Source organism: Pituophis catenifer, unplaced genomic scaffold, assembly GCF_029215685.1.
Source record: "Pituophis catenifer annectens isolate HBS135680 unplaced genomic scaffold, rPitCat1.0.hap2 SCAF_14, whole genome shotgun sequence".
Taxonomy (NCBI): Eukaryota; Metazoa; Chordata; class Lepidosauria; order Squamata; family Colubridae; genus Pituophis; species Pituophis catenifer.
In genome coordinates, this window is record NW_027256894.1 from 11,448,624 (window position 1) to 11,465,745 (window position 17,122).

Genomic DNA, 17,122 nt, shown 5'->3' on the forward strand with positions numbered 1-17,122 from the left:
CTTCTTAAAAACCTCCAGTGATGAAGCACCCACAACTTCTGAAGGCAACTTCTGTTCCACTGGTTAATTGTTCTCACTGTTAGGAAGTTTCTCCTTTAATTCCAGGTTGCTTCTCTCCTAGATTAGTTTCCATCCATTCTTTCTTATCTTGCATTCTGGTGCTTTGGAAAATAAGTTCTTTGTGGCAGCCCCTCAAAAACTGGAATAATGCTATCCTTATGCTATCAAGAGCCGAGGTGGTGCAGTGGTTAGAGTGCAGCACTGCAGGCTACTTCAGCTGACTGCTAGCTTCAGTTCGGCAGTTCAAATCTCACCGGCTCATGGTCAACTTAGCCTTCCATCCTTCCGAGGTGGGTAAAATGAGAAGCCAGATTGTTGGGGGCATTAGGCTGACTCTGTAAACCATTTAGAGTGGGCTGCAAAAGCACTATGAAGTGGTATATAAGTCTAAGTGCTATTGCTATCATGTCACCCCTATTTCTTCTTTTCTCCAGACTAGCCAAATGCAACTCCTGCAACCATTTTTCATCTGTTTTCATCTCCAGGCTTTTAATCATCCTACTACCATGTTTTCCCGAAAATAAGACCCTGTCTTATATTTTTTTGAACCCCAAAACAAGCACTTGGCCTTATTTTTGGGGAGGTCTTATTATTTTGGGGCACATGGAGCAAGATGGGGCTCCTCTTGCCGTCTTACCTGATTTCCAGCTCTGCATTTAAATATTTTTGGGGAGGGCTTATTTTTGGGGGAGGCTTATTTTAATTTATGCGCTCAAAAGCCCGATTGGGCTTATTATCAGGAGATGTCTTATTTTAGGGGAAACAGGGTAGTTGCTCTTTTCTGCACTTTTTCCAAAGTCTCAACATCTTTTTTTTGTAATGTGGTGACCAAAACTGGATGCAGTATTCCAGATGTAGTCTTACAAAGGTTTTATAAAGCAGTACTAATACTTTATGTGATCTTGATTTTATGCCTCTCTCTCTTTTTTTCCAACAGAGACTTACACAGCTTGTTCTTTTTGATGGTTTACAGTATCAGCAATGCTTGTCACAGATTCCTTTCCTGGTTTTTGTTAGTTTGTTAGGTTTCTGCTCAGTTGGGACTTGCTGCATGGCACTTAGCTATTCATTCTGGCTGCTGTCCTCTGATTTCTGATCTTGATCAACTGTTTCCCAGGTCCATGCATCAATGTTCCTAGCTGAAGACTCTATTCTTCCATTGAATAAAGTGATAGCTATTTTCTTTTCCTAACTCTCTCACCTATTTATTTATTTATTTTTCTTTTCCTAACTCTCTCACCTATTTATTTAAGAAATCCTGATGCCAGATTGCTTGCTGTCTCCCAAAGATCAGGAAACATTATAACAGAGTTTTGGTCACCACACTCTAAAAAAGATGTTGAGACTCTAGAAAAAGTGCAGAAAAGAGCAACCAGGATGATTAAGGGATTGGAGACTAAAACATATGAAGAACAGTTGCAGGAACTGGGCATGGCTAGTCTAGTGAAGAGAAGGACCAGACCTCCAATATCTGAGAGGCTGCCACAGAGAGGAAAGGGTCAAGCTATTTTCTAAAGTACCTGTAGGCCAGACAAGGAATAATGGATGGAAACTGACCAAGGAGAAGAGTTTTAACCTGGAAATAAGGGGAATTTTTGTGACAGTGAGAACAATCAACCAGTGGAACAGAAGTTGCCTTCGGAAGTTGTGGGAGCTTCATCACTTGAGACTTTCAAGAAGAGATTGAACTGCCCTGTGTCAGAAATGGTGTAGGGTCTCCTTCTTAGGTGGGGGGCTGGACTAGATGGCCTACAAGGTCCCTTCCAACTCTATTAATCTGTTAATCACTGGAAGCTTTCAAGAAGAGACTGGACTGCCATCTGTCAGAAATGGTGTAGGGTCTCCTAGTTGGGTGGGGGGTTGGACTAGATGATCTACAAGGTCCTTTCCAATTCTGTTAATCTGTATCAGAGTTGCATTGTCCAAAGGCAATTGGATTCTTTTCTCTCTCCCTCTTTCCAATGTTCGATACTTTCTTTTCTCTGAAGAAACAACACGTGGATCTAATTTTCTATATTTAATCCATCTTCTTTTGACACATGATTGCTTTTGGAGTATTCCCCACATATTTCAATACACATTGCAAGTGAAATCATGTTGGCTGGCTCTGTTCCTGAAATTAATACTGTCTGTGTGATCTGGTCTTTATTGAAACATAGTTTTAAGATTGTGAGCTGTGACGTGTGTGCAAATCCAGGGGTTTGCAAAAAAAAAAAAAAAGTAAAGTAAATCTATGTGCATATATCTGTGGGCCCTTTGTCAGTTACCTTGCTGGATCTAGATATTAGGGATTTGAAGAACTAGTGACCACAGTTATTGGTGAAGGACACTCCAAGCAATGAGAAGATACATGGAAGATGTGATCTGGCTTATCCTATTGCGAGGAAGTATAAAGTTTGTATAAAGTAGAAAGACCATCTTCAGATTGAGAATTCTTTGAGAAGAAACAAGCTCTTAGGAACCATGGACCAGTTGAGGTGGATCCTCATCCAATATGGGGGAGAGGGAAGCTTTCTCACCCCCTCTTCAGGAGAGACAAGGGGAAGCTGAATACCATCAAGAATAATATCTGTAGAATGTCACTGGAGATGCCTTCGGTCCATTTGTACGACGGGAACATTACAAAGAATTCTCTATGGGAGACAACTAAGGTATTTAGGATTGAACTGGATCCTAACAATTAGTAGATCATGAATAATGGAATATTTGCAATTCTCTCTCCCCACTCTCCCTCTCCCTCCCTCCCTCCCTCCTTCTCCCTCCCTCCCTCCCTCTCCCTCCCTCCCTCCCTCTCTCTCTCTCTCCCTCCCTCTCTCTCTCCTAGTTGCCAAGGAGTGGATGTAGTGTGTAGGATGTCATTGAAGCTAGTCAACTTTCTCTTGCAACAACAATTTCCTGTCCTTGATGCTGACTCCACAGTGCTACCTAATATTTGCTGTTTGACTCTTTTGTGACTTTATATCTGGTGCTAATAAAGCTGTCTTGACACCTGGGATGTTCCAGTCTGCTACACACATTTGAGTCTGCTGGAACAAGCTGCAGGGTCAGCCATATCAGAACAGTGACATTGGCAGAGACAATGATGTAGAAGGGCTGAAAGGAAGATGCCGTTTCAAATGCTTGCTTTAGAAACCGTGTATTCTGCCATTCGTCCCCTCCCTTTGACTCCACCTCTTGATAGAAGGTTGAAATTATGTGTTGCCTTTTCAACAATCAAGTCTCTTGTTCTCCCACCCCCCCTTTTTTTTTACTTTACCATAAACATGGCCCTGTTCAAGTATTGAATTTCTGACATTGTTTTGAAACCTGCAGCGGTTAAATTAACAGGAACGTCAAGCTGTGCACAAGGAACAGGAACTGGGAATAATGGAGGGTTTGGAAGTCTTAAAAGGAGATATTGATTTGGCCTTACATACAGTGATTGATATGATGGTACTTTTCAAATATCTGAAGGAGTGTCATCTACAAGCATGCAAAGGCTTCAGTTAGAGTAAAGCAGATCCTGGTTAAATGTTAAGGAAAACTACCCAATAATTAAAATCTGTTTGGCAGTGCAACTATTATTCAGAACGGCAGTGAGCTGTCCTTCACTGGATTTTTTTTTTAATATATATATATTTTAAGAAAATGCCATCAGCTAGGAATGTTTTAATTTGGATTTCTCTACTCAACAGTGGGTTGGGCCAAAGGCTGACCTCCAAGTTTTTTTTTTATTTTAAGAGTACCCATCAAGGACAAATTAGGAAGCTGAGATACAGAATTAGTATGGTTTTGGATTTGGCCGTGAATGAGATATGAACCTAGTCATTGTTTGTAATCCACGTTTATGGCTTAGCATGAACCAATTCACAATAGATTTTTCAATGTCATGCTTAAATGAAATCAACCACTGTAAAATGCAGCAGAAATAAAAACATTTCTTGAGGCTGAGTGACCTTAGAGAGTTGACAGAGTGATTGAGTTTTCTCTTCCTCAGGTTCTGAAAACAGGCCTCTCCAAAGGAGTTTTCTCTGTGGCTCCATCTAGAATAGCTCCCCCCAGTCTTGTTTTGTATTCCAGAAGTGTAGATTTCAACTCTAGAATTCTCAGCAATGCCCATTCTATTTAAATGAGCCATGGTGGCACAGTGGTTAGAATGCAGTAGTGCAGGCTACTTCTGCTTACTGCTGGCTGCCTGCAATTTGGCAGTTCGAAGCTCACCAGGCTCAAGGTTGACTCAGCCTTCCATCTTTCTGAGATGGGTAAAATGAGGACCCATATCATTGGGGGCCATATGCTGACTCTGTAAGCTGCTTAGAGAGGGCTGTAAAGCGGTATATAAGTCTAAGTGCTATTGCTATTTTGGCTGAGAAATTCTGGGGGCTGAAATTCACCGATATAGAATAGAATAGAATAGAATAGAATAGAATAGAATAGAATAGAATAGAATAGAATAGAATAGAATAGAATAGAATAGAATAACAGAGTTGGAAGGGACCTTGGAGGTCTTCTAGTCCAACCCCCTGCCCAGGCAGGAAACCCTACACCACTTCAGATAAATGGTTATCCAACCTCTTCTTAAAAACTTCCAGTGTTGGAGCATTCACAAATTCTGGAGGCAAGTTGTTCCAGAGGTTAATTGTTCTCACTGTCAGGAAATTTCTCTTTAGTTCTAGGTTGTTTCTCTCCTTGATTAGTTTCCACCCATTGCTTCTTGTCCAGCCTTCAGGTGCTTTGGAGAATAGCTTGAATCCCTCTTCTTTGTGGCAACCCCTGAGATATTGGAAGACTGCTATCATGTCTCCCCTAGTCCTTCTCTTCATTAAACTAGACATACCCAGTTCCTGCAACCGTTCTTTATATGTTTCAGCCTCCAGTCCCCTAATCATCTTGATTGCTCTTCTCTGCACTCTTTCTAGAGTCTCAACATCTTTTTTACATCGTGGCGACCAAAACTGAATGCAGTATTCCAAGTGTGGAATACATCTAGAAGACGACCAGCTTAAGAAAGCTGATCTGAAAGCTGGTCTGGAAGGTTCTGGGGTGGTTTGAGATCTTCAAGAGCAGATAATGTTATTTGGGGATTATCAGGGAGTTGAAGTGTCCTTTCTTCCAAAATTCAGGTTGATTGGAATGAGACCCTTGATGATGAATTGCCCAAAGCAATCAGAGGGCAGATTAGTTTGTACGTCTAGGTGTCTTGGTGTAACGTAACCTTTTTCTCTCTGGGTAGATGGATGTCATGGTTAGATGTCAGCAATAAAATCTTAATTGATTTATAGTCCCCCTTACAGAGTTGTTTATGTTGTGCCAATCGGTTTGTCTGTTGCCAGGCTGCTAACAAAAAAACGTGGAGACACAAGGTTATTTTTTTTCAGCTCTGCTGATTAGTTTAGCAAGGCTCAAGCACGTTACTCAAGAGAAATGGACAGATACGCCTTTCAAAACTGGCCTTATGTAAGCTCTGCTAAACTTTTCACCTAGCATTTAACACCAACCTTGAGAGACTTAATTTGGAAGTCCCTGGATGACATGCAAAGCAGCACTTCTGTTCATTATAAATAGATGTTTAATCCATGATCTTTCCTGGGGAACATCAAAGTTAATTCTGAGACTCCGCTGTTTCACCTCCGCCCCCCCATGTTCTGATTCACACACTGTGCTGTGTTGTGATTTATCATGTTTTATTGAGCAAGTCAAAATTGGATAGGTTTATATTACATGGTAAGGTGTAAACTGTGGCAGAAAATAAAGTCTGTTTCAAGTAAAATTTGACTTCATTTATGCAGGGGTATAGGGACGTGGTGGCTGAGTGACTAAGACCCTGATCAGAAAGGTCGGCAGTTCAGCGGTTCGAATCCCTAGTGCCGTGTAATGGGGTGAGCTCCCGTTACTTGTCCCAGCTTCTACCAACCTAGCAGTTCAAAAGCACGTAAAAAATGCAAGTAGAAAAATAGGGGCCACCTTTGGTGGGAAGGTAACAGCGTTCTGTGTGCCTTTGGCATTGAGTCATGCCGGCCACATGACCACGGAGACGTCTTTGGACAGTGCTGGCTCTTCAGCTTTGAGCACTGCCCCCTAGAGTCAGGAATGACTAGCACATATGTGCGATGGGAACCTTTACCTTTATGCAGGGGGTGGGAGGTTTGGGACATGATTCAGAAGTGATTTGAAGCGGCCAGTGTTGTCTACTACAGCTTTGAACTTCCCTGATCCAGTTTGGTTTGACGGTTAAGGCACCAGGTAGAAAGCAGGAGACTGTGGAATTTCTCAGTCATCCTGGTCATAGTTGTCTCAAAGGTATTTTTTTCTCCAAAAGGCAACTTCTTCCTGAAGGAATAGAATAGAATAGAATAGAATAGAATAGAATAGAATAGAATAGAATAGAATAGAATAGAATAGAATAGAATAGAATAGAATAGAATAGAATAGAGTTCTTTAGTGGCCAAGTGTAATTGTCTTTGGTGTATATGCTCTCAGTGTACATAAGGAGAATAAAATACATTCAGCAAGAATAAAAAGATACAACACTTAGTGATAGTCAAGGTTACTAATAAGCTATCAAATCATAACAAATAAAAACAATATAATTGAAAAATACAAGCAATATGGTTATAGTAATAAGTGGGAAGAAATAGATACTAGTAAGGATGAGAAAAATAATAGTAATATAGTCTTAGTAGTTAATTTGACAGTGTTGAGGGAATTATTTGTTTAGCAGAGTGATGGCATTCGGGAAAAAACTGTCCTTGTGTCTAGTTGTTCTGGTTTGCAGTGCTCTATAGCGTCGTTTTGAGGGTAGGAGTTGAAACAGTTTATGTCCAGGATGTGAGGGGTCTGTAAATATTTTCATAGCCCTCTTTTTAACTTGTGCAGTATACAGGTCCTCAATGGAAGGCAGATTGGTAGTAATTGTTTTTTCTGCAGTTCTAATCATCCTCTGAAGTCTGTCTCTGTCTTGTTAGGTTGCAGAACCAAACCAGACAGTATGGAGGTGCAGATGACAGACTCAATAATTCCTCTGTAGAACTGGATCAGCAGCTCCTTGGGCAGTTTGAGCTTCCTGAGCTGGCACAGAAAGAACATTCTTTGTTGAGCTTTTTTGATGTTTTTGATGTTAGGTGTCCATTTTAAGTCTTGAGATAAAAAAGCACCTTTGAGACAGGAGACTCTGAGTTCAATCCTGCCTGAGGCATAAAAGCCAGCTGGGTGACTTTGAGCCAATCACCAGGAGACAGGGAGTTCTAGTCTTACCTTAGCCATGAAAGTTGGTTGGCGAGCTTGAACCAGTCACTCTCTCTCAGGCCACAGGGTGGTTATTATGGGGAAAATAGGAGGACGAAGGTGTGTTGAACATGTTAGGTACATTGAGTTATTTGTAAAAATAACAAAAGGTAGGATATAAATAAATAAAAAAAAAAGGGTCCCTCATCCAATATACTTACAGGGGCAACACTGTTTAGTTTTGTGGACTGCTTGCTGAATGATACAAACCACTTTAGCTAGTTTCACATGGGAAGATAAGACAAATCCAAACAAATCACTTTGTTAGCATGTATTAGTCATGGTGGTTTGTAAAAATTTTCTTATCAGTACTATTAATTCTCCAGTGCCAGGGTGTTTTGTGTATATTCGAAGTAATCAATTTAACCTATGCTTCATGCAATGATTTGCATTTTCCTCCAATGGAGGAAATCCAATGGAGGTATCTTACCGCGTATTCCCCTTTTACTTCATTTGTTTGTACCTATTAACTTAAAATAACTCTTCATTTCTCCAGCAAGCAGAGTCTGTCTCTTGAAAGCTTATGCTATCATAAATCCATTTGGTTTTAAACTCCTCTTCAAGGTGCCTCGGGGTTCTGTTTTTGTTTTTGTATCTTTGATCTCCTGCCGAAGTTCCAGCTTCGAAATGTTAGAGCAACAGTAGCAAAAAGGATCTCTAATTGCACCGTAATCACATGTTTGAACAATGGAAGCTCAGGCAGCTTGTGTTTATTCAGGCACAGACAATTGGTGTATTCTCTCTGGAGCTCTTGTCAAGCCCATCTCACCCCTTGAGTGCCTAAAACACTTTTAATGAGTGCGATTCATATATATATATATATATATGAATACAATATATTGTAAAAGCAAAATAATTATTTATGAAGGTCTGTGTTTATATTGCAGAGTTCCCATGACAAAGACGTGATCCTGAATACCCTGAGTATTCTAACAGATCTTCTTTTTGTTGGTAAGTAGAAAATTGAATATTTCGTTGTAGGATTTAAGATGAGAAATCTTTATATGAGAAAGTACATCCCAGTGTACTCATCTCTAGGAATACAATTGGATAATGTTAAGCTTATGGGCTATGTGAGTTTTCTACCCACACGTTTTATACTGTAAGATGAAATGCATTATTTATATTAAATAGATAGATGATTGATAGATAGATACATAGATAAAGACAGACAGACAGACAGAAACAGACATAGATGATAGATAGATAGATAGATAGATAGATAGATAGATAGATAGATAGATAGATGATAGATGATAGAGGGATAGAAGATAGATAGATAGATAGATAGATAGATAGATAGATAGATAGATAGATAGATAGATAGATAGATAGATGATAGAGGGATAGAAGATAGATAGATAGATAGATAGATAGATAGATAGATAGATAGATAGATAGATGATAGAGGGACAGAAGAGATAGATAGATAGATAGATAGATAGATAGATAGATAGATAGATAGATAGATAGATAGATAGATAGATAGAAGATTGTGGGTTTTTATTTTAAGTATCATAATTAATGACCATCAGGAAATTTTTATCCTCTGTAAATCCGCAAATTAAAATGGATGCAGGGGGACATCTGAATTAGATAGTTGCTTTGTAACAGAAAAGCAGCTGCTGGAAAAGAATTGCTGAGGGTGCATAATGCAGTTTAGAGCATAAAGGAAAATTGTGCAAAGGGAATTATTTACCCAGTTACTTTTCCCACCCTGGATCACAACCCCCAATCTTAAATGTACTGAAAAATATCCTTTTCCCTAAATTGGCAGAATACTTTTTTGTTGGATTCTTTGGCTTTTAGAATTATCTAAGCTTTTGAGCCATTTGGTATTGTGGTTAAAGGCACCAGGCTAGAACCAGCAAGTCCGTGAGTTCTAGTCTGCCTAGAAGCCAGCTGGGTGATCTTATGCTAGTCCAGGTGTCAGCAACCTGCGGCTCCGGAGCTGCATGCAGCTCTTTGGGCCCTCTGCTGTGGCTCCCTGTCAGGTGATCCCACCACTGGCTGGCCCCACCCTTCGCCCTCCCTTCCAAGTCACTCCTTGCCTGGCCTGAGAAGGTAAGGGCAACGGCGGGGGATGGAGAAGCAGCCAGGGCAGAGACAGAGAGATACAGAGAGAGGGGAGAGAGAGAGAGAGAGACATAGAGAGATACAGAGGGGGGGGAGAGAGAGGGAGAGAGAGGGAGGTAAGGAATGGGGGAGAGAGAGAGATGTCAAAAGGATTTGATGGTTCCCGGTGTTTTTTAACAACCGGTTCTCTGCCCTAATGACCAGCTGGGTAGGCGTGGCTGGGGGGGGTGTCATGTGACTGGTGAAAGTGAGGGACATCGAGTTGGCCACGCCCACCCAGGTTTTGTGGCTCCCGGTGTTTTCTTTTCTGTGGGAAATGGGTCCAAATGGCTCTTTGAGTGTTTAAGGTTGCTAGTCCTTCTTTCTTACCCCTAAGAAAGAGGCAATGGCAAACCACTTCTAAAAGCCAAGAAAACAGCAGGGACACTAGGAGTCAGAAGCTGACTCCAAGGTACCATAAAAAAGGAAGAAAGAAAAAATGTTTCTGAGCACCACTGTACCTTCTCCTTTGGAATCTATCAGCTCCTCCCATCCTGCTATGTCAGGAGTTCTTGGGTTTCAATTTCTAGAATTCCCAGGTAACGAGCGCTAACCCATTCTGGTAGCTTGGAAAGCAAAGTCAAAGTCACTTGGAGGATGAGAAGGTTAGACAATTCTTGCACTGAATACTATTCTTACCAGATGGCACATTCCACTGGGTGTGGGGAAAAAAAAGTCCTATACATCAGTCTGCAAAGTAACCCTGAGCTCCTTAGAATCAACACACTGAGTATCTGGAATAACCTTTACCCACTGTCTTTTCCTTTCCCCAGGGACAAACAGGAGGGTCCAGTATACTATTAGCAAAGGGGGTAGCGAAGCCCTTTTGCAGGCGTTGGTGAATGCAGCACAAACTTCAGTACCGGACTATGACATCTTGTTACCACTCTTGCGTTTGCTGGTCAGAATTGGCTGTAAAGGTAATGATTGACGAGAGCTGTTTCAATTCCAAATGGTCCAGAGTTGCTTTCATCAAGCAACAATAACATTAATCATCGTTGTCTAAATTGCAAGCATACCCAACTGTGCCATCTAACAGAGATAGATAAGTCCCCGTTGTCCATAAATGCTTTCCTGAAGAACCATGTCTTCATGGCTCAACAAGGATGAAATACTCTGGATATTGGGAGGCGGGGTGGGGAGGGGGTTAACTGAGCCACAGGAGGGCAGTTATCTTTGAAAAGGCCTGATTCTTTCATTCCCATGGAGAAAAGACATCTAATAAACCTTCTTCCCAACTCTTACTGGATGGACAGTTTCCAACGGTAGCAGGTGGTCTCCAAATTCACCTGGGGGAATTAAATTGTATTCACCTGGGGGGTTTATATTGACTGTTTCCTAATATGATTTGATTGCTTATTTGTTCCCTATGACTATCATTAAATGTTGTACCTTATGATTCTTGATGAATGTATCTTTTCTTTTATGTACTCTACTCTACCCTACTCTACCCTACTGTACTCTACTCTACTTCTATTCCACTCCACTCCACTCCACTCCACTCCACTCCACTCCACTCCCTCCACTCCACTCCACTCCACTCCACTCCACTCCACTCCACTCCATTCTATATTCTATTCTATTCTATTCTATTCTATTCTATTCTATTCTATTCTATTCTATTCTATTCTATTCTATTCTATTCTATTCTATTCTATTCTATTCTATTCTATTCTATTCTATTCTATTCTAAAGGGCCTCAAGCAGCCTAAGGCAAACAGAAGCGTTTATCGAATTAGGGTATCGAAACTCAAGCCTTGGAGTTTTCTTTCATAGGGGGTGTTACTTGGAACCCTGAAAGAGTTACTGTTCTCCAGAAGTAATGGAGGAACAGGAGTTGTAGTAGAATAGAGGAGCAGTAGTATAGAAAACAGTGAGAGATAGCTTTTGAACCCTTGTGGGTATGTTGCCTAGAGACCAGGTGGGGTTGTGTTGGCTCTCTAGGGTTTTGTAGTCCAATGACTTGGGTATAAAAGAATCTATGACACAGCCAGTGCAGCTCTTGTACTTGTGGTATCACAAAGATGAATCTAGACGTGCCTATAAATACCCAGCCCACTGCATGTTACACCAGCAGAAGTTTCTGGGTGGTCTTCACAATTAGCCTCATGTAGGGTAAGTTGATATAGGAACATGGTGGCTCAGTGGCTAAGATGCTGAACTTGTCAATCGAAAGGTCGGCAGTTCAGCGGTTCGAATCCCTAGTGCCGCATAATGGGGTGAGCTCCCATTACTTGTCCCAGCTTCTGCCAATTTAGCAGTTCAAAAGCACGTAAAAAATGCAAGTAGAAAAATAGGGATCATCTTTGGTGGGAAGGCAACAGTGTTCTGTGCGCCTTTGGCATTGAGACATGCCGGCCACATGACCATGGAGATGTCTTCGGACAGTGCTGGCTCTTCGGCTTTGAAACGGAGATGAGCACCGCCCCTAGAGTCGGGAACAACTAGCACATATGTCCGAGGGGAACCTTTACCTTTACTCTTAGAGTAAGTTGTGAGAGATCAACCTTGGGGTGACAAGGACATGAATGGCTGTGCACAATATCTCCAATGTAAGATTGGCTAGAATTGTTGCACCTGATTGATCTGCCAAAAAGTTCCCTCTGTCTAGTAGTCCCCAGCTGCTGTTGAAACAGGAATTATGAGTCAAGGGGGACACCCAGATATAGCTGCTCAGCCTCTTTTTAATGGATTAGTACTCTACTGCTACAACCTGAGCTATGCCTTTATGCCAAACATTGTGAAGAGATGTCAGCTACCCACTGTGTATGATGTTCCCCGGGTATAACGGCTAGTTTATTACAGACAAAGCAAAGTGACAAAATTACTTACTGAGCCTTTGAATGATAATCGTAGGGTTTCATACAGTCCTTATGTAGTATATTACCTAGATAGAAGCTCACCCACTGTGATGTTTTGAACGGAACTGCCTGTTTGTGAAAGAAAGCTGGAACCTAGTGTCAATCAACTTAAAAGCATACAGTATATTCCTGTAATTCCCTCTTTGCCACTCGTGACAACCTCAGGGAAACAAGATAATCCAGGAAACGATAAAGGGGAATACCCCAGCTCACTGCTTCGGGATCTTGATTCAAGATTTTTTTTAAAAAAAAATCCCCATGTTGATTTTTTAAAAAACAGATGCATTCATGCATCCTCATAATCCTTAGCAGCCTTTTTCAGCGTCTCTCAGAAGTTTTATAAGCATAGTGTTTCATAAACATAGAAGAGCATTTTCGGCTGTGGCTCCATCCTGTGGAACATTCTTCCAGCAGAAGTAAAAGCTGCCCGTTCCCTTTTGGCATTTGGGAAGGGTATCAAAACCTGGCTTTCCCTGTTGGCCTGGGACCTTGAGGGGGTCATCCACCACTGGAGGTGGCTGTTGGAGTAGACAATTTCATTTCTGTCCCATCTATCTCTTTGTTCTTATAGGCGTGGCTTTAGCACAGTTTTTAATAATATTTTTAATGTTGGCTCATTTTAATCTTTTAATTATTTTTCACCTGTTTTGATAACTTCTAAGCTGCCCAGAGTCACCTTGTAGTGGAGATGGATGGCATGGAAATTTAATAAATAAAATGTCACGTTTGCAGTGTGACTACTATTAGGAGACAACCCAGGAGCAAAAAACAGCACACAGAGACATAGACATTTAACAGTGATTTTTATACAAGACATATACAGAAATATATGTGGTATGCAAATACCTGACAAGCAGTCAATCCTCTTCTTAACTCTACACGGAGAACTCAGCAATGAATACCCAACACAAGGAGAGAGAATACACCCTCTCCTGGCTGCTTTTATAAACACCTCTTAAAGTGGTAAAAACTCTTGTGGACCCCTTCATAGTCTACAACCGACAATACCAATGCTGATTCATCTTCATTGCATCAGCCTTAAAGCTGCATCAGTTTTACAGCTGGTTAGCTCTTAAATCTCAATACCTTAACATAAAATAAATAGTGTGCAGAATTGGTTGAGACCAGGGGTGAAATGCTACCGGTTCGGACCAGTTCGGCTGAACTGGTAATGATGGCGGAGGGTGGCTCGGAGAACCGGTAGCGATGGCAGCGCGAGGCTCCGCCCACCCACCTGGTCATCATTACTTCCTGGTTTTAACAAGGAAGTAACCTGTTCCATGCGCGCATGTGATGCATGTGTGCACGCATGTGATGCATGTGTGCAATGCATACACTTCCTAACCGGTAGGGAATGTAAGTAGATTTCAACCTTGGTTGAGACTAATGGAAAAATCTTGCAGTTACATTCCCACTGTTTATTCCTCATTAGGAAAACTGGCCTCTGAACTCACCCCTATTCCAAACTAAATTCTACTGAGTTCAGTTGATGCTTATTCCTAAATAAACATGTATGAGATTGAAATCTCAGGCTGACTTTCAAACTCACTCCCATGCTGGGTCCTTTAAAAGGTGAGGCAGCAAGAAGATGGCTATCTTCAGTGTGTATAATAAGTTGGATTTTTTAGACAACTGGAATAAAAAACTGCCTGAGCTTTGAATGCATTGGCAGGAAGCATTTTGCTCTGAAATTATAAACTGCACAAATTGGCTTCACTGAAGTCAGTAGGAGAACCAAAGCACACAAACACTCCAGGTGAAGCTGTAAAAAAAAGAATAAGATGTGAAGGTGGAAGATCTCAATGAAAGAGATTTTTCCCCCTATAACCAAGAACAACTATTATGTTGTTGTTTCTTATCAATAGAAGGTCTCTTACTTAATATTTATTTTCCCTCTTCCCTTTTTCCTAGATAAGAAGTTCGGACTGAAAGCACAACGCCTGGAGGCAATTGATGTAACTCTCAGCTTGGCACGAAAAAATCTTAACCACCATGAGAATCTCACCCACTGTCTCTGGGCACTGCGGATTTATGCTTCCAATGGTACGTATGTGTTTGTTTTCACTCTGGTTGCCGCACTTCAAAGTTTGGTAGAAAGCATATTTTGATCACCAGAATTCAGTAGTCAGTTTTCCTGGGGGTTCTGGAATTGCTTGGCATGCTGAGAACCTATCGTGGGCACTCCAATCAAATAGGGGTCAAGATCAAGTTCCAAAGTGTCCGTACAGCAAAAGGTTGAAGTTGTCCCCATCATTCATTCTAGATTAATTAAAAAAAAATGAATTGGATAGGGAACTTGGTGGACTCCAGGAGTATCCCTGCAAGGACATTGCTTCCTTCATCTATTTCTCAGCTGCCCAAAAAGCCAATGCAACCATTTGTTGTTAGTCGCGAAGTTGTGTCCGACCCATCAAGATACCATGGAAAATGTTCCTCCAGGCCTTTCTGTCCTCTACCACCCTGTGGAGTCCATTTAAGGTCGTGCTGACTGCTTCGGTGACTCCATCCAGCCACCTCATTCTCTGCCGTCTCCTTCTTCTTTTGTCCTCAATCGTTCCCAGTATTAGGCTCTTCTCCAGTGAGTCCTTCCTTCTCATTAGGTGGCCAAAGTATTTGAGTTTCATCTTCAGGATCTGGCCTTCAATGCAACCCTAGGCTGCATTAATAGAGGGATAGAATCAAGATCATCAGAAGTGTTAGTACTGCTTTGTAATGCCTTGGTAAAACCACACTTGGAATATTACATCCAGTTTTGTTCACTACAATACAAAAAAAAAAGACGTTGAGACTATAGAAAGAGTGCAGAGAAGAACAACAAAGATGATTAGGGGACTGGAGGTTAAAACATGAACAGTTGCAGGAACTGGGTCTGTCTAGCCTAATGAAGAGAAGGACTAGGGGTGATGAGGAGCTGCCACAAAGAAGAGGGAGTCAACCTATTTTCCAAAGCACCTGAAGGCAGGACAAGAAGTAACAGATGGGAGCTTATTAAAGAGAGATCCAACCTGGAACTAAGGAAAAATTTCCTGACGGTGAGAACAATCAGTTTGCCTTCAGAAGTTGTAAGGGCTTCATCACTGGAAGTTTTCAAGAAGAGATTGGACAACCGCTTGTCTGACATGGTATAGAATTTCCTGCTTGAGCAGGTTGTTGGATTAGAAGACCTCCAAGGTCCCTTCCAACTTGGTTGTTCTGGCACATGATGTTTCTCTCGGCAGCCAGCCCTGACTGTTGCACTACACACGGTGTACTCCTGTTTGGGGGGTGGGGGGGGGGATCTCTGGCAATTCCAAAGTGTGTCTGATCTTTTCCAGCTGCTGTCAGTTTTATTTATTTATTTATTTCAGTTCGCCTTCTCTGACCTCGTTGTCACTTCCCCTTGCGGAGAACTTCTAACTTTATCAGCAGCGGTGATGGCCCAAATTGACATGCTTAGCATTTTAGATCTTCCCCTTGAAGATTTAGTGCTACTGGCTGCTGGCCCTGTGTGTGAGCATGCGAGACCCCAATGGTCTTCATTCAGTCTGGACCTTCCTGGGCAGGCAGCCAACCTTCCCTGTCATTCTCTTTTGAGATAAGCAGTATTTGAGAGGGTGTGTGTAACAGAGAAGACAGTTCAAAAGGCATCTTCACTTAGATGTGTTTATATTCCCCGTGCCTTTCACATTCAATCTTTCCTTGTGGCTTGCTTTTTGCTTTGGGTCTGCTTTCGCATGCCAAAGGAAGAGAAACTAGTTTTTTTTCGAAATGCAGAGGCAGTGAGATGGGCTAGTTACTCAGGACAGGCAGTGGTGGTTACTACAGATTTAATGATGAGTGAAAAAAAATGTGGGGAAGATTGACAAGGAAAGTGCAGTGTGCCGCATGGATAGTGATCCTGTTATTCAGGAAATGTGCTAAGAAGATCTTACTGCCCTTTCTACCAACATTGAAGGGACAGCGGTTGTTGATGCTGTTTTTATCGGTGCTTTCGGTCATCCTCCCAGCTCCCACTAAAAATAAGATGAAGCCTACACTTGGGATGCAGTGGCTCAGTAGCTAAGATGCTGAGCTTGTCGATCGAAAGGTGGACAGTTCGGCGGTTCGAATCTCTAGTGCTGTGTAATGGTTGAGCTCCGGTTCCTTGTCCCAGCTTCTGCCAACCTAGCAGTATGAAAGCATCTAAAAAATGCAAGTAGAAAAATAGGGACCACCTTTGGTGGGAAGTAACAGTGTTCCGTGCGCCTTTGGCGTTGAGTCATGCCGGCCACATGACCACGGAGACGTCTATGTACAGCGCTGGCTCTTCGGCTTTGAAACGGAGATGAGCACCCCCCCTAGAGTCGGGAATGACTAGCACATATGTGCGAGGGGAACTTTTACCTTACACTTGCCTCCATTTACAGAAGGTGAATTGAGTGACAGTTAACGTTGGCAAGAATCCAGCATCTTGCCATTCTCCCCATCCAGAGGCTGTGAGTCAAACTACAAGGGCTATCCCAGTTGTCTTTTGAAAAAAATAAAATCAAAAGCAACTTAGAAGGAGCAATTGAAGAGAGGCTCTTCACGCCACCTCATGGGAAATTAACAAAGAATTTACTCCCAGAAGTTCTACCATACCTTTCACGCCAGGAAGAGTTCTGAATTTCATTCCATTTTTTAAACAGAAAGGTGATACAACTAAGAAGAATTATTTTAAGCATTGGGAAGAGACAACTGTACTGTATTAACAGAAATATAATTTCCAAATTAAAGTACAATTCCACATTTTTGCAACAAGTTCATTATTAGTTATATTAATAAAAGCGATCCTGATTACTTATATTTGTCAGCATTTGTACATA

At 41.6% G+C, this 17,122-nt stretch overlaps 1 protein-coding gene across 2 annotated transcripts in view; it reads left to right on the top strand.

Moving 5' to 3' along the window:
- The window catches only part of AGBL1 (AGBL carboxypeptidase 1), a 680,934-nt gene that overhangs the window by 20,919 nt on the left and 642,893 nt on the right, over positions 1–17,122 (top strand). For both annotated transcript variants that reach the window (XR_011601025.1, XM_070953407.1), the window contains exons 2-4: positions 8,211–8,274; positions 10,212–10,358; positions 14,211–14,342. Coding sequence is in view for 1 of the 2 variants with exons in the window: in XM_070953407.1 (XP_070809508.1) it covers positions 8,211–8,274; positions 10,212–10,358; positions 14,211–14,342 (343 nt within the window). In the remaining variant the exon portion in view is untranslated. The remainder of the gene's footprint in view (positions 1–8,210; positions 8,275–10,211; positions 10,359–14,210; positions 14,343–17,122) is intronic.